The sequence below is a fragment of the Rhineura floridana genome, chromosome 11 (assembly GCF_030035675.1).
Source record: "Rhineura floridana isolate rRhiFlo1 chromosome 11, rRhiFlo1.hap2, whole genome shotgun sequence".
Taxonomy (NCBI): Eukaryota; Metazoa; Chordata; class Lepidosauria; order Squamata; family Rhineuridae; genus Rhineura; species Rhineura floridana.
The window spans coordinates 59,868,802-59,887,099 of NC_084490.1; the positions used below are offsets into that span (position 1 = coordinate 59,868,802).

Sequence of the window (18,298 nt, forward strand, 5' to 3'; positions counted from 1 at the left end):
ATCTGGGGCACAAAGCTCACATGTGCAGAACCTTTGTTTTCCCTCTCAGCTGTCCCTCCCCGTGCAGTCACGGCAGTCCGAGCGAATGTGGCTCAGCAGCTGGAGGGAGGAACAAAGGCCCATGGTATGTGTCTCTTGTGCTTGCTCTGGTGGTAGCCATGTGATTAGGAAGCTGCCACGTGGCGTGCGGATGACAGTCACGCCTGCTCCCCTCTCTTGATCCTTTCCCGAGCTTTGCTTTAATCCACCATTGTCCCTGACAGGACTGCAACCTGCACTGCCCACTGCTTATCCCAGTGCTCTCCCCAGTGTTCTAATAGGGCCTGTCCCTGTAAGAGTGCACTTGTGGCTTCCCCTGGCTACTTGTCCTGGTTCCTCCCAGTCTCCCGCCAGGCAAAAAAAAATCATTCTCAGCAGGACCTGAATCTTTGTAATGGGGTGCCTATGTATTGTCTGTGTCAAGGGTCATCAATGCAAAGGCCTTCCTTGGTGCCCAGATGGTCCCCTCCCCTTGCTGAAATTAGGCAAGGAAGAAACATTCCAGTGAAGCTAATGGAATAGGTTGTGGTGTGTGGTGCAGGAATATGGTGTGGTGTGGTGCCCATGACAGTTTCTCCAGTTGCAAATGTGGTCATAGACCCAAAAAGGATTGACAACTCCTGGGCTATGCAATGCCTCCTCCAAGGTGAGTTGCAGTGCTGTCTGGGTGGATTGTCCATATTTCCTTCCCTGCAGACTGCTCAGTCAAAAGAATAGTTATTTGTAGGCTATGTGGTAGAGGGCAACATGCAGGTCCCAGGTTCAGTCCCCAGCATCTCCAGGTAAAGATGGTCACAAGAGAGAGACCTCTCTCAGCCTAAGACTCTGCAGAACATTGCCAGTCAGAGGAGATGAGATGATCCAATGGTCACCCTCAGTATAAGCAAGTATCATATTGCACCTGGCTCACTCATTGTGTGAGATCTCTGCAGCGTTCTCCTCAGAAGCAAACGGCAAGGGATGTGAGAAGGATTCTGTGAGTTGTGTCACAGGCTGCCTGCACAACACTAGTATCAGCAAGCATTTTGCAGGCTCTGGTAGCCGCATTTGGGTCCCAGCCTCATTTGGTTCATCAGCAAACTCACAGACCACCCAGAAGACCTTCATAGGGTTGTCTCCTCATGGCAGACTTTGTAGGAAGACATGATCTTCTTGCACCTACAGGAGACAACACAGGATGAATGGAGTTATGATCTAGCCACCACAGTAATTTCTGATTACATAGCATACTGGCAAGGGTTTACAATGCATTGTCATCTGGTATCATTGTCAAAATACCAAGAAACTGTAGCAGAAAGGGGCTGACATTTTGAGGTAAACATACTAGTAGTGAATGGGTGAACTCCCATTGGCTAAATTTGGAAGCGATTCAGCATACAACTGTCTTGGTGAGCATTCAGAGAAAATCGATCTGTTTTCTGAGAGTCCTTTCCCAGCTTGTAATGTTGGTGCTGGTGTGATGATACATCTTAATATATACTACCCAGAACTAGGAATGAACGGATCTGTGTATTTATGGTCTGTGTCAGTTATTATGCATGTGTTCATTTGAAAACATGTTCCATCCTTTTCCTACATTAATCTGCAGGCATGAAAATTTGTATGTCAACATGTAGTTTAAATCTATGTACACACATCTAAACGTATTTTATCCTAAAATACGCATGTTTGACATATTTTGGTACCTTTTTTTAAGCAAAGCACAGTATCACAAAATACAATCTGTGCTGAAATCTGAGAGGAGTAATCATGTTCCATTTTGCACCTGAGGAGCAGATCAGGTCACTTTGCATCGGAATTCACAGAATGCACATTCCTCAAGCATCCCTGCCTAAAACCAGCCATAGTGAGACCTTCCGGGGAGTGAGGGTGTTGGTGGTTGTGGAGGGTGTTGAATTTCTGAGGCAGTCTGTTAAATGTTTTCTTTCATTTCTGTTTTTTTTTGTCCCAAAGCACCTACATTTTCAGTGAATTCTCAACTATGCATCAAAATTCTGTCTGTTTTTCATCCATGTCTTGGACCTCAACCGCAGCTGAGGCAAAGCTATGCAGAAATCTTCTTGGCAACAGGAGCCACAGAAACAGCTAATTGGGGGGGGGGGGTTTGAAGCTCCCCCTTTTTAAATATAAGCCTTGTAGTTCCTGCAGCTGGCCAGCCCCAGATTTTCTTATGCTGCCACCAGCTTTCTATAGACAGTAGTTCTCCTCAAAGGAGAAACTAGTCTTGTAAAGATATTGGACTTGGGTAGATTTTTGAAAGAGCTACAGATCCCCAGTCTCTCTCAGCACTTCTTTCTTTGACCTGTTCTGTTCCTCAGATCACTGAAGCCATAGCCAACATGGGGATAAAGCAATGGGGATATGGCATCTCCTTTTTTATCTGTCATGCAGCTTTTTGGAGTTCAGGAGCCCTGTCATAATTTAAATGGTCAGAAACTCCATCCATCTGTCCTGCTCCCAGAACCCCCCACCTCTGTCACCGTTGAATCTTCTATTTGCAGCTGAGCCTCTGTGTGGGGCAGCCAGTAGGGATCCCACTCTCCTGTACCTGTAACTCACCCCAGCTGTCTTTGGGATGAAAATTGTACTGGGAATCCCCACCTCCCACTGCAAGGAGGTTCCTTACACCATTCCAGGGTTGAGATTTGACATCTTTTTGACGGGATGTCTACCTGAGCTCCAGCAAGAGCAAGCACCAGAAGCTGGGCACATATGACAAATGTTGGTCTTTGCAGACTCAATCTAAGCATTCTCCCCAGCCCCTGTGGCTGATAAGAACCATGCCACCAGCTTTAGTTACAGTCCTATGGGTGGAGGGGAGGAGGTGTCTTATGCTTAGAAGATCTGAATGCAGAAATGTTAGTTGGTGTTCTGTTTTGTTTCTGCTGTTATAAAGACAGAAAAACATCCAAGAATGCAGGCAATTGTAAAAAATTGTGTGTGCGTGTGTGGGCTCAGGATTGCCCCAAAGGAGAGATGGAGAGAAGGCATGAGGCTGTGTGGACTTGCATGCAAGGATTCAGTCCGCAGACCACGAGCCTCCCCAGTTCTATCCAAACATGAGGACAGCAGAGAACATCCAAGGAAACCTCTGTGCACCTGTTATTAGCCAGTGTGGGTTAGGGGGTATTCCTTGGCCTCAGTAAAGTCTTCAAAGCTCAGATGTGCGTGTTGGATTCAGCAACTAGAAGATCTGCTTTTGCAAGCTACAGTCTACCTTTGCCCTGCACAGGATTTGGTCTTTTACTTATCCTCATGGAGGAAGATGGGAACGTACATGCAAACCCAAGGTCTGCTCCAAACAAATATTGGCCCGATTATTGGTAAGAGCCATCCTTTCAACTCTATGATAATTATGTTAGGCAATACAAAGACAATTTCTTCTCTGCCATACCTTTTTCTTACGCAGCAGTAGATCACAGCAAAAATGCCCATTAGCAACATTCCAGCACCAATTCCAACCGCAATGTAATGTTCATAGGAATACTGTGTGTAAGAGTTTAATATCAAATGTTCACATCTTTCACCACTGTAACCTGCAAGGCACCTATACAAAATACAATAAAATTTCCAAGAAGAGGTTGTCTGGAAGATAAGTTTGCATTACTCATATAACCAACAGGGCATAAATTAATAGCCAAATCACAAGCCAGGACAGCTTGTGCAATCCAGTTCAACAAAATTAAAATTTCCCAGATACATCATAAAATCTAACTTGCCATGGAACTACTTGTTTACCTGCAGGTTGGCACCTTGAGTTCCTTAAGAAATATGCAGATGCCATTAATACAATAGTTGTGGTGCTCTTCAAGGCAGGGCTGTACACTTTTCAGATACGTAGGACCTACTGCACGTCCTGTTGAAAGGAAGCAATAGTTAAGAAAAAGTGGCATGGACGATAAATGTCCAAAATATTGTGTTACCTTGAAAGTCTGGGGAGTTGCAGCAGAAAAGACCAGTGTACATTGTATTTATTTATTTACTTTTAATTGATTGTTGGCTAAGAGAGAGGCTGCTAGATAAGGAAGCCTAATATGATTTTGCATGTGAAACATTGCATTTTCAATCTGCAGAAGCAGAACTAAAGTAATGGGTTCACTTTTGTATTGTAGAAAATGTCTTGCATTCTGCTCGTGCACAAGGTGGGTAAATAAGAGCAGAGATCTGCAGCTTGTCACAATTATATCTGCCTTGCTGATGACTCTTAAATGGTTTCAGAAGATCAGTTGTGCTGGTTGGTTCTCCAGCTGTGTTTGACGGAATCACAGGGTTCCTCAGATGCTCATGGATAAGAATTATTTATTAAGTTTTATCTCCCCTTCAAGAAACTCAGGGCAGTGTGCATGGATCTTCCCTCACTCATTTTATCCTCACCGCAACCCTGGAAGGCAGGATAAGCTGAGAGGTAATGACTGGCCCAAGGTCAGCCAGAGAACTCTGCAGCTGAGTAGGAGTCAATCAGTGGTCTCCTTTGGTCAAGCCTGACACTGTTACTCCCAGTAGCATAGTGGCAAATTCAGAAGTGCAGGGTCACTTTCACAATAGTCACAGCCATGCCTCCCTTTTTTTGCTACTGGATTGAGAATGACCTCCTTGTTAATGCCTCCTTTCACAACAGATGACCCTAGGAGCCAATAAACATGAAAGGGGAGAGTGTTAGCTACTAAAGAGTCTTCTCAGTGGCTGACTCACCTCCTTTCAATCTGACTGCCTCCAATCAGCAGGAAAGGACAAGGAAGCACACTAGAAGTCTTACAGCTAACACACACCCCTTTCATGCTGATTGGCTCATAAGATGCTGGAAATGTGTCCCCTGCAGGGACCCTGCTCTCAAAAAAGTAAGGAGTCTAAGACACACACACCCAACACCAGGGCCAGATTAAGCTGAGGAGGGCCCCTAGACTGATTGGTGTTTGGGGGGCCCTTCTCCCTACCTTTCTGCTTTTTTTGCAGCTGCGTGCACTGTGCGTGTAGCATGCATGTGTGCCATCAACCAAGATGGCAGCAAAGGCTTCAGCCCCTTAGGGAAACCTAGGCCGCCATCTTGATTGATGGCAAACCTCAAAAAACAGGGGAGAAAAAGGTAAGTGAAGCGGGGGGATGGCGGGCGGTTTGGAAGCTCTTGTCCTGCAATAAATTTTTTTAGCTTATGTATGGGCCCCCAAGAGCTCTGGGCCCCTAGGCTTCAGCCTACTAAGCCTAATGGATAATCCGGCCCTGCCCGAGACCCCGGACCACTATCCTCCTGCTTACTCCACAGTGGCTCTAAGGAAAGTCATCAGGCTTCCCTAAAAGCAGATTGTCCACCCACAACTCATCTTTCCCTGTACATATAATCGCAGAAAGAATTTTGTGGACTGTAGAGCCAGGGCTGGTGCCAGAGCTGAAGGCCCCTCCTTAGGATGGGAGGTTAGTGCTCCTGTTCTGCTATGTGTGGCAGCGGAAGCTCCCAACCCTGGGTCAGATCGAGGAGAGGGAACTCCCAGGCACCCCCTCATACTAATCCCGCACAAACGCCCCACCTACCTCTTCCATCACTGTGAATGTTGTGTGCACTGCCCATGCATGCTTACCATCAACTGCATGCTTACCATCAAGATGGCGGCAGGGGCTTCCCTAAAGGGCTGTTATCCCCGCCGCCATCTTGGTTGATGGTAGTCAAGCATGTGCAGCGTGCACGGCATTCACAGCGACGGGAGAGGTGAGGCATGCAGGTAGGTGCCACAGGCCCTGGGCAGGCAGATGCCCAAGGGCCCAGTCATGCTTGGCACTGGCCCTGTGTACAGCAATGCCCCAAAGTGTGCACCCAGTATCCTCTGAATGCATAGATGTTCTATGACAGGTGCTCAGTTGTTCCCTGCTAGACAAGTCAAGGTGGCAGAACCTTCTAGTTTGAAAACCATTGCACTAAGACTTCCCCCTTCCCTCCCTTGTTGCTTTCCAAGACCTGGATGCAAAGAATCATTCCTTGTTAATCATGAAAGGCTGATCTTGTGTTTCCTGAAAAACAATCTCCCATAGCTATGGGTAGCAAATGTGGCTTAAGATGCAAGAAGGGATCCAGGTGAACAGCTTAATTGTCACTTGCGGAACTCAGTGCAGATACACTGATATCACACTGACTCCAATCTGGACATGTGAGAGTCCTTAATGTATCTGTTATTTCTCTGGAGTTTATCCCTTTTTCTGCGTTTATGCTTAAAACAGGTTGTTCTGAAAGGCAGCAGATTTGGATACCATTAAGAGCGCCACAACCCACTAGGAAGCTCTTGCATAGCTCCCATTAATTTCAATGGGGCTTATGTAGGGGAACGTCTTGGTAACTTGTACTCCATGTTCATTAGCAAGAAGGAGGGTGACATTTGGATATTCAGCCTCAGGCATCAAAACATCTTGAGTCTTTCCTGGTATTAAAATTTAACAATGCACACTAGGTGGCAGCATTCTGACACTGTTGTTAATCTCAGTTGTCCTATGGAGCTTTCAGGTTGTCTTTGTTGATAATCTGATACATCAGTACAGGAGCAGCTGGGCACAAGGCATCTCCTTCAAGTGTGATATTGCTGTTCACTGCAGTTGAGACCTCTGACAAGCTGCTGACCTGAAGCAGGGAGGGTCCAATGCAGGAATGAATACATACCACTTTGTGCTGATGCAGTTGGGGTGACCAGTGACTCAGCCAGGTCTTTGGAAATACATAAGTACAGTAGGGCCCTGCTTTACGGCGCTTTGCTTTACAGTGCTTCGCTAGTGAGGCTGTCTCAGTTAGACACATTTAGACTAAAGCCCCACTCATACGGCACTTGTTCCACTTTTACAGCGGTTTTCGGGCATCGCATGCCATTCTATTCAGTGAGTTCCACTTTTCAGCAAGGGTCCGGAATATAACCCGCCATATGAGTGGGGCCCTACTGTAGCTATTATAGGAGTGCCGCTTATGCATCCATAAGGAAAAGCTGGATCTAAAAGCAGCTGCCACCACCCAGCTATGAACCTGGCATTTCAGAGGGAGGGTAACCTCACCCAGGAACCAATGAACATCACCTTAATGGTCCAATGAGTCATCCACCCCCACTACCTGTGTCTTATCTGGATTGATCTTTAGTTTATTAACCCTCATCTAGACCATTGCTGACTTCAGGCACATGTTCAAACTATTCAAGTAGTGAGAGAGCGAGAGCGAGAGAGATGGGTATCATTAATGGTGCCAAATTCCAAATGTCTGAATGGTCTCTCCCAGCTGTTTCATATATAGATGCATGGAGAATAGACCCTTGTGGAATCCTGCAGCACAAGGGCCACAGTGCAGAGCAACAGCCCACCAGCACCATCTTCCAGAATCTGCCCGTCAGGGAGGAGCAGAACCACCAAAGAAAGCATGGTGCCTCCAATTCCCATCTCAGACCTGACATCGGGAAGGATGCTGTGGTGATGGTAACAAAAGCCAAAGAGACATCCAGGAGAATCAACAGCATGGCGCTCCTGCTGTCTTGTTCCTGGCAAATATCATCCACCAGGGTGATAAAGTGACAGCAGCCGTCACTTCACTGTACCATTGCTGCATAAAGCAAGCCGGTAAGATTATCCTCAGATATTTAAATTGATTTGTTAAAAGCATCCCTTTGAAACGTGTGTGTACTAATTCAAGCGATCCAATATTTCTGGTAATGTATCATTATTGAGTTAATTTTTTTTTTTAAAGACCTCAGAACATTTTGTACAGTTCCGACTTCCGGGAAGGGTGACTTCGCCTGTGCCTGCTTTTGAGACGGGCTCCCGCCTCAGAAGAAGCTTATTCAGATATAAATCAGTCAGAACATTTTTTTTTTGACTGATGAAATTTCTCCCGGGCAGGGTGAAACGTAGAGATCAACCTCAAAAGCCTGTTTTTGTTGGGAGGACTGGATTTCATTAATTTATGAGAAAAGGTCCAGCCAGCAATGCCGGACGGACTTCCGAACAAGCTCTATCTGATTAATGCGACACGTTTATCTTTTCTTCAAAGAGAAAACGGACTAACAGGCAAGCACCCTTCTTTCTATCTTTTTTTTTTACTTGGTTTAAATTGTTGCAGCAAAAAGAGATTTGTCAAATGAATCAGCTTTAAAGAGCTTCTGGGTGAGCTATAACTCTTCTCTGTTATTCACGAAATTAACAGCTTATCTCTGCTTCTATTGCAAAAAGCTGTCCTGGAAGTGCATTCTAAAGATATAAACAGAAGAGGGATTTCTATTCCGAGGAGAAAAAAATAAAAAATATGAACTTTGGAACATTATATTGTCTGGGACTATTCTCTTTTTGGTCTATTTTATTTTGACGAATCTGCTTCTTCACGACGCCACTAACTGTTTTAATGCTGGGAACTAAATTTGTTTTGTATTCTTGAACATAGAGAGATAAGGCAGGCTGCTCTGTTTATACTGTGATGTCATCAAGCCTGGAATATTAACCCAATTGTTGCTGAAATAAGAAGTGGTTCTTCTTTATTTTTGTTTTGTTTTCGTGGTTTTAAAAATGGCAATCAAGAAAGTGGCTGAGAATCTGGAAGTAATTATGTTTCAGAAAATAATGGATGAGATTGAGATAACGAAACAAACCCTGCGACAGGGCAGTAAGGAGCTGAAAATTGAACTGAGCAAAATGACGCAGGAGCTTAAAGAAATAGGGGATCCTGTGAGAGAGGAGAATGAGATCAGAGATGAGAAAAGAAAAAATAAAGGGAAGATACAAGCCCTGGAGATTGGAACAAATGTGGAATTGGAAAAAGATCTGGAGTTTATGGATATTAGAAATAAAATCTACTGTTTGGAATTTAACGTTATCTCTGAAGAAATTAATGAAGATATTAGAGATAAAGTTATCAATGGCTTGGATAATTTTCTGGACTGGAATGACGTGATGGAGCTTGATATAGAGAAAATCTATGGAATTAACTGCAGCCATGTGACAATGGAAAAACTCTCAAGAGATGAGCCAGTGCATTTTGTAAAAAAGAACAGAGATATGACTTTACAACAATATTTCAGCAACTTATTCAGAATCGATGGCAAGAAAATATTTGGGATAGAGGAAATTCCCATCAGACTCTTATTATATGACTATGGCTATGACAGCAAGATTATTATGGAATACTGATAATGGAAGATTGGACACTGAAATTACTGGACTTAACAGGACTATTGAAGATGGAAGATGGAATTAATAGGGATAATGGAATAATGGCTATTGAAATTATTGGACTTAACAGATTTGATGAGATGGATTAATCGACATGTTTATTTGGACTATGGTTATGACAATAAGATTATTATAATTATTAACGAGATGGATTAATCGACATGTTTATTTGGAGAAAAATTGATATATTTCTTAAAGAATTGAAACCTCTTTGACTTTTTGTGGAAAGAATAAAGTAATGTTTATGAGATTTGATGATTAATTAAGATAACTACTGGAGGAAAGTGATTTTATAATATAATTTAAGAGACAGGATTGTTATATATTGTAGACCTATAACTGATCTGCGACAAATGGGAAGTCAACGTTTTATTTTTTTGTTTAATCATTTTTTTGTTTTGTTTTTTGTCTTTGAATGTTTTATGATTTTGTTTTGTTTGTTTTATGAAAATTTGAATAAAAATTATTGTAAAAAAAAAAACATTTTGTACAGTTCCCAGATGGGTTGCTTAAAATGTTAATTGTAATACCCTCCTGCTGATCAAACATGTTCCTGTAAAATGCTGGACAAACATGTTAGTACTCACATACGTTTTTGTACTACTTAGATTCTTTGAAAAAACTCATATAATAAATATTTATTCAAAAATATAATGGGAAAAGTGATGGCATGTGTATATATATTACTTAATTTCATTTAAACTACTGGAAAAGTGCCTGAATGTCATCAAAACAAATGCTCAAACTAGAACTGATCCAAGATTTTTTAGTGAGTCACCTACCTTTACAATGGTTACATGTCCACTCAAACGTTAAGTCCCACTAAGTTCAATGGGACTTATTCCCAGACAAGTGGGCACTGGATTTCTGCCTAAATATAAATTAATTTGCATATTATCAAAGCTTGAATATAGGTGCCTTTTTATATGTAAGAGAACTCAGAATTTAACAAGCAAAAGCTAGCTCATTTATTAGAAGGAAAGTGTTTTTTCATATTACAGTAAATTATCAAAAACAAAAACTTTTAAGAATGAACAAAATGTGCCCTTAAACAGGCTCACTAGTTAAAATTAACTCTCGCTAATTAACCAACAAAAACCTTGGTTAGTCTGCAAATGAAACAAATGAAAGTTTGCAGCTCTAGTTTAAACATGAAATCAGATATTCTAAAATGAAAGAGATATACATTTTAGCTATCTATCTTTCTATAAAAATTCCAAAAGCCATACCAGTCATCAGTGCTAGTGTACTATTCTTTCCAAATCCGTCTGTTCTGAGACTTGTGCTCCTTTGCCTCTCACACATTTATAGAGAACCAACTGTCATCTTCTGTTCTTTCCAGTTGAAAATAATTGTGCATCTGGCAACAGGTATGAAGCCTCAGAGCAACTAGACACTGATTTAGGAAGCTACCACTATCTTGCAATGTGATCAGGTGGGTTAAAAAAAACACCAGCTTCCTGTTACCTGTGGGCATAATTGTGCATTCAAGGACACTGTTATGATGGGGAAACTTACTTTGAGACAGGAGAAAGACTTTGCTGGATGTGCATGTTTAGAGAATACACAAGAAACAAGACAAACACATGTTTGCAAACAAGTCATTCATGAAAGTGTGTGTGATCAAAGGGACAGTGCGAGACATCTATAACTGAGTTCTAACCTGGACAAGGTCTGTCTGCAAATAGATGACAACAAAGGATGAAAAGGGTGCAGGGAGAGGATAATTTCCAGAAACGCAATGAAGGGCCTAACTGCTTCCCCACCTCCAGCCAAAGCAGCATATACTGATTTGGGGGACACATTCTGTCATTAACATTTTTAATTTCAGTTTTTTATAACTCTAATTTTTAAAAACAAAAAGTTCAAGAAACTAGGCACATAGGAAATATTATTATGTAAGAACATAAGAAGAGCCTGCTGGATCAAGTCAATGGTCCATCAAGTCCAGCATCTGATTCTCAGCGTGACCAACCAGTTGCCCATAGAAAGCCTACAAACAGAAACTGAGCGCAAGAGCACTCCTCCCCCCCCCCGCCCTGTGGTTTCCAGCAACTGGCATTCAGAAGCATGCTGCCTTGACTATGGAGGCAGAGTGTAGGCATCATGGCTAGTAGATACAATTGAAATAAGTTAAGGGTATGATTTTACTTATAACTCAGTGGCAGAGCATCTGCTTTGCATGCAGGTCTCAGGTTCAATCCCCAGCATCACCAGGTAGGACTGGATAGGATCCCTGTCTGAAACCCTGAAGAGCTGCTGACACCAGGGGCAGTATATCAACCTTTTGCAAAGCATTTTGGCTTATTTAAGCCCAAGATTTACCTCTATTTACATGAGCTGATAAATGTTAATAAATTTAACATATTACGGTCACAGGCAATAGAGACTGTTTTTTTCTATGTAGCCCACACACAATCTAGATTTATTGCATATTTTTTGCCCCTGAAAAGTGTTTCTTGTGAAACTGGATTCCTTCTGAAAATAAAAGCTCATTGCAGATTGATTCTGCATTACCCTGCAATGGGGATGTATCCACAGCTGCCCAGTGATGTTATTGGTGGGTATGTACCAAGAAGATCATCATCACCACTTCCTTTTTCATTCACCTGGGCATGTGAAGGGAGAAAAAAGTGTCGGTAACCTAAGGGGAGGGTTTTCAAACATGTATCAAGTAACCGCACCCATCTTTGTAGATGGTAGGATCTAGAATCCATCTAGATTAAAAGCAGCATGTTGAGGACAAGCATGAGCTATTTGAGAAAGACCACATTTTTGCATTACAAATTGGTTAGTATGTACAGAGCTTAAATTTGAGAGCCCGGCTGAACTCCATGGTGATTACTTCTAAGTTGACATGTAAGGTTGGACTGTATTGCCACCCTGGGCTCCTACTGGGAGGAAGGGTGAGATATAAATCTAATAAATAACTTAATAAACACATCTTTTTTCAAGAGTCTCTTATAATTGGGCAGAGCATAAGAGAACCGTTCAGTTTGTGATTCATAGTTCTTTTCTTTCGTATATTTTGACCATACTGAACAGAATCTAAGAGATGTCACCTGGTCTTCCTTGGGGAATTTTATATTTTCAAAATGGCATCCATAGCATCTTTTGGAACAAGAAAATAGGCACAAGAGCTGGGAAATAAACTCCATGCATATAAGTGTATGTTTGGGGATACAAAGAATTCATTTCCACAACTCCCAACAAATGGAGTCACTCATTAAACAAGAATAAAATATAGTTGGTATGGAGTATGATTAAAACATCATGCTTCAACAAAGTAAAATATATAATTTAAGAAATGTACCTTGAAAAGAATGTATGTGTTGGGAAATACACAAACAATTTTTACGAAAATAGAGAGCGAATGGTTTCAGTTATGAGGCTGGGTGGGTGTAACCCCTGCTCTGCAATCCACACTAGCATAGAGTCACGGAGCGCGCACCCTGTGATGTGATGCTGGCGTGGATCGCAGAGCAGGAGCCACTCTCCCAGGCAACACCCCCCCTGCCACTGGCACAGGCTGGCCTGCATCACTGCGTCAGCGTGCTGTGTGCACGACTGCCATCACCCAAGATGGCAGGAGAGTGTTAACACACTCCCTCGGTCATCTGGGGTGATGGCAGGCATTCACGTGCAGTGTGCTGATGCGGCCACACCATATAAGCCCCCAGTGGCAGCGGTAGTACTCCTGCGTCACCACCACCTTTGAGGGCCTGCTGCAATCTGGTGCCAGCCCTGAAAATAAAGACTAGATAGGCAAGCTTGCCCCCACTTGACTTGGAAGTCATTTCATGGATGAGAGAAATGAAAATAACCCAGTATGAGGCTGGGGGGGGGCCTTCTCCCCGTCTCCAAAACACTCTCATTGCCAGCATCCCATTTCCTCAAACATCCTTCCCTTAAAGCCTTATGTGGTTGAGTGGTGAGAACAGCAGCAGCTTACACGGGATAGGGAAGGTGTATCCCCTTTACTCCCACACCTCCCAGCACCCTAACATATTTTGTAGTAGTGCACCAGTGTGCTGGCTGAGGTGGGAGGAAAAACTTTCCTCCATCTCTCATCCTGAGCATGCCACTGCTCCTTCTGCCATATCTCCTGGCAAGATCCGGCAGGGTGGTTCACCTGTGGCCCTTCAGATGTTGGTGAACTACAGTAGCCATAATTCCCAACCATTAGTTATGTTGGATGGTGCTGATGAGAGCTGGAATCCAAAAATAGCTGAGGGGCCACAAATTAGCCACCCCTGCCTCAGGTGGAAGGATAATTGAAAGTTAAGGGAGGAGGTGGAGAAGGAAGCTAATAATTCTTCTGCAGCTCAGATTTTAGTTCAAGCCACAAGAAAACGTCTGGTTTGTAAATCTGTTTTGCTTTGTGGTGGGCTTTCATAATGTAACTTACAAAACAGCCATTGTAATATTATATCATACCTTGTAGTAGCCACTGAAAAATCCAAAGGGCTAAGCATTTGCCCAGACAAAGAAAATCTTGTCAACTGGCTGGTCAAATATCAAATATTTTAAAAGCATTAACTTTGTCAGAACAGCAAAAAAGAGGTTTTTAATCATCAACAGATGTGATAACTTATTTTGTGAAACAATGAAAATTAATTTTTAAAAATATCATCAATTGTTAAGTTTTAATGATGTTCTCTGATTTCTACTGTGAAAGGTTCACTGCATGGTTTTTCTCTGGCTTTATCCTGAAATACCAGGATCAGCCTGCAGTTAGCTACAGTTTTTTTAAAAAATGAAATTACTCAAAGAGAAATAAAGCAAAGTAACAGCAATTACTACCCCCCCCCCAAAAAAAACCCCACCAATTTTTATGGCAGTTTTGCCAAGTAGATGGCTGGGCAATTCTTCAGTCATTATGGCGTATTTGCCAATATTTGCTTATGGTCACATAATAGTCACTGAACTGTTGTGCCAACCCTCATCAAAAGAACTGCACATCAATCAATGACAGTAATTTGGTAATGCTCAAGCAATTTACAATTTTCACATCAAAACTGCTATCAAACAATTGGTTTTGGTAAAAATGTTCTTCTGGCCATAGAGCACATAACTCTGGAATAAACTGGCTTGGTCAAAACACGTATCAACCCCAACCTTTAGCACATTTCTTAAGTGTTCTTAGTGTTACTTTTCATTTTAGAAATCCATTGAAGCTTTCAGGCATGCTAATTCCATAATCTTTTGTGTGCTGTCCACCCCAATTGCTGCTGTGTCAGCCATGTTTATTTACTGCATATTTACTCTAGCATCAGGATGACCATTTGGATAGGATCAGTGAATACCTCTATTCTCTCCTGATTTCCCCACATGGATTGAATACAAGCAGGTGATTCTTCTTTTTGCTTTTTGACATTCTTGTTAGGCTCTGCATTTCTCTCCCATGTATCTTTGACTAGTTGACTGAACATGTAGAGAATCAATTTCAGAGCACATTATAACAACTAGTCTTCCAGGACCATGTCTGCACAACATAAATAACTTTTCAGTAAACATGTCTGGACAACCGCCATTCCATACACCTGGATTATGAATACTTTTGTTTGCATAAACCTCAACAGTTTTTCAGGCAGAGACTTGGCAACCAAATGTTGGGGATGCTGTAGCACTGAATGTCCCGTACTGAGCATGGGATTGGACTAGATGGTCCAGAAGGCCCCCTCCTGGTCCCAAACAGATGATCATGCCTACTGTTTCAAAGGAAGCCCCACCCCCATCATCCTAGTGTAGGAACTGGTAGCACAAACAGCTCCCTGTAAAAGCAAGAAGCTCCCTAAATCTGGGGTTATCTGAATTTTGATGGCATTTTGAGCTCCAGCCTCATCTCCCTCAATTCATATTGGACTAAGCATCAAGTACCAGTGTGTGTCATCCAATGGACATCCAAAATGAGCTGGGTTCATCCTGAGCCTGTTCAGAACTCTGCAAGATCTGTTTCATACCGTGAAATTTCAGTAACCTAGTACTGTTTCCCAGCGTCAGTGTCCTGCATCTGCCCATTAAATTCAGAGCCTCTGAACAAGCCTCAACAGCTGCAGCAAGAATCAGGGCTTGCGCCTGCTTTTTGGTGAATTCATCTGGGCAACGGGGGAAAGAATCGCCCCTGTATTAGGCCATAAACTACTTATGGAGTTTTAGGCTGATGGCAGGGAGTGGTCTGCCCTCACTGCATCATCCCTGGTGTCAGGACTAGCAGAGAGGCCCAATCCAAGCCATGAGAGGCAAAAAATCCTGCTTGCGAGTCTCCAAGTCAGGTGTGCACCAGGGTCTTTCTACAATTAATTCAGACTCGGCCCTGAATGATGTCTAACAAATACAGTATCAATAAATAATATTTTGATGCAATTTAAATTCTACCTCTAGCTTTTTAAAATAATGGTTGGTTTTCATTTGTGTGCTTTTTCCTGCATTTTTAATATTGAATATTGCCTTGGGGGCCTTGTAGGTGAAAAGGAGATTCATAAATATGTTTAGTAAATATTTAATTCAACCCGCAAATGATGGAGCAGCAGCAGAAGGCAGTCTTACCTCCCCCCCCCTTGCAGACTTTGCCTTTGTTCACATTCTGAGCAAAATGTGCTGGTAACGTTTTAGTTAAGTACAACCACGGATCAAGGCAGCCTGGCTAGGGCTGGAGATGAGTGACAGGTAGTCCCGCTGCTCCCCCTCAGATAAATAGAAGCCATACCTGCTGTCACTGCCAATCCAGGGAGTTCTCACACTTATGAAATCAACAATACATGTAAACAAATTTGCAGAGATAATCTATGAATGGATGCTCTGTACCACATTTTCTAAGTCAGTCTGTAGGAAACCTTTGGCTCTCCAGATGTTGCTGAACAACAACTTCCATCATTCCTGGTCCCTGACCATGCTTGTTAGGGCTGATGGGAGTTGTCATTCAGCAATATCCTGTGGTTCTCTAGCTCAGGAAGAAAATCACCCTTACAAGCCAATCTGCTATATAAACCCTGCCACTCTGTTTTCTTACACATATGGTGTGGCAATCTGCACATGTAAACTTGTTTCTTCCGTTTATTGCCTCTTTTTGGATTGAAGCCCCTGACTATGTCAATGCATGAACTGTAGAACAAATGACTAAGATTCACTGTGAAATAGTAAATCACTGAAGAGTTCTGAGATTCAAAGCCTATCTAATCCAGGCTGATAGTAGATGAACTTTGCTTAGCTGTTCCACTGTTAAATTTCTAACCAGTGACGTATGCATTCATTGGAAATAAAATAATTTTAAAATGACCACATCTATCACTTTCCAATTATTTTATTTTATTTGAAGAAATTGCCTGATTTGCCTTCATTCATGCAATTGCTTGCAATTGTAGCAATCAATGCTGAGTCTTTATATTCAAGCCCCTCAAGTTGGAATAAAGAAATGCAGACAAGGTACCTAATTGGACTTCTGCCTACTTTTATAATGGGTCAATGAACAATTTCAATTAGTTTTATCTTCAGAATGGGTTATTTTCAGCAATCATAGCTACTCTGTTTTAAAATTACATTTCACTGGCATGGAAATACTGATCATACACTTTTAAAATCCCCCTGAATTGTAACACAAGTAATAGTTTTATTTTAAATTACCAAACACACAATTAGTTTTACATAAAAAAATTCCTTTCCCTTCTCAATGGAAATGATGCTATGCTGTGAGAATTAAATGGGCCAGCTCACATCCATTAACTTAAATACCAGAGTTGCTGATGCCTTGCTCTGGGCTGTGGTGGGCAAACAAGACATAGAAGCAAATTGCTATGAAGTGTATTAATTTTTCACCTCAGACAGGATTACAGCAACAACAAATACTGAGCGTGCTTCAAAAATTACACATAATTTACTTTTTAGTATTTTCATACATATTCAGCTATCAAAATCTGACTTTTCCGAGAGAAATTCCTGAATTATTTGTACTGAGCATAGTGAGATCTGGGAGTTTCCCCATGTATGCATAATGTTGTTAAAATATGAGCCCTTTTGATTATCCTTGGTTAGAATGGCATGCAGTTGATGCTCAGGCCAAGATCTCATTTTGTTTTGCAATGGAATTCCCATTGTCAAGGTCTGTTTTGCAAAAACCTGCACATCTTAAATTTGGACCGGGTGCTAACACTAGAATTATGTATAGAAATTACACCCATCCATACACGAAGCCATTAGATGCATATTCAGCAGAAGAACAACAAACATTTTTGTAAGTTTGCAAAGAAACTTATTGTCAATATTCTGACATAAATAAATACAAGTTAGAAATAAATATATTTGTAATAAAAATAAATGTATATGTATCAATAAATAGAATGGCTCAAATTCACAGATCTTAGTAAATAAGTTTCTTAGCAGCAATCAATGTATTCTTCAGAAGCATTGCAACTGTCATTGGTCCTACCCCTCCTGGCACAGGGGTGATAAAGCCAGCTTTCTTCTTTACCTCTGACATAAAAAAAGCAAGAGAAAGTACGTTATGAAAATTAGGTTAAAATGCTGGTAATCAAACAAAGCAACCCACAAACCTACTATGAGCAACAATCCTGGAGGTTGAGAGGCATTTAAAAAAATAAATTAAAAAACCCAGCATTTTAGAGCCTGGTGTTTTTTTTTACTAAGTTAAAATTTCATATGCAAGGTTAAAAACATGAACATCACAAAATAAAGTATGAACCAGTATGGTTGAGTGGACAATGTTACTGGCTTGGGCATGGAGGCTAGCCATGTGGCAAGATGTGGAAATCTGAGGTTTACCCACTTGCCCCATTGTGTGACTAGTCTGTAATCAGGGATTATGAATACAGCCTCTGAAATCACTGGGTATAGTCCCATGGTTTTCTTGTGATATTGGGTGTTATGGGGGTGGGGGGTAGGAAAGAGATATCTAACCTCAGGACTTGCTCTCATATCTGACTAAATGGCCAATTCAAGCCATCTGTAAATCAGTCGTGAGGATGGGTTCAAGCCTCCCTTCGCTACAGATTTAGTTTGAGATCTTGGCCAAATCAGCATCTGTTCCCTGTCTAAGAATTTATTAGTGACAAGTTGCTTACTACAG

At 41.9% G+C, this 18,298-nt stretch overlaps 2 protein-coding genes across 5 annotated transcripts in view; both read right to left on the reverse strand.

Annotated features, from left to right (window-relative positions):
- Positions 1-1,142: 1,142 nt before the first annotated feature.
- Positions 1,143-5,602, reverse strand: EPGN (epithelial mitogen). The gene is made up of 4 exons (XM_061592130.1): positions 5,566-5,602; positions 3,778-3,895; positions 3,434-3,586; positions 1,143-1,197 (listed from the first exon to the last, which is right to left on the reverse strand). The coding sequence occupies exons 1-4, from the start codon at positions 5,600-5,602 to the stop codon at positions 1,143-1,145; spliced, it is 363 nt and encodes a 120-aa protein (XP_061448114.1).
- An 11,399-nt stretch (positions 5,603-17,001) lies between these two features.
- Positions 17,002-18,298, reverse strand: part of MTHFD2L (methylenetetrahydrofolate dehydrogenase (NADP+ dependent) 2 like) — a 44,365-nt gene continuing 43,068 nt past the window's right edge. For all 4 annotated transcript variants that reach the window (XM_061588847.1, XM_061588848.1, XM_061588849.1 and 1 more), the window contains one exon: positions 17,002-17,685. In XM_061588847.1, coding sequence (XP_061444831.1) covers positions 17,573-17,685 — 113 coding nt within the window. In that variant the 3' untranslated portion in view covers positions 17,002-17,572. The remainder of the gene's footprint in view (positions 17,686-18,298) is intronic.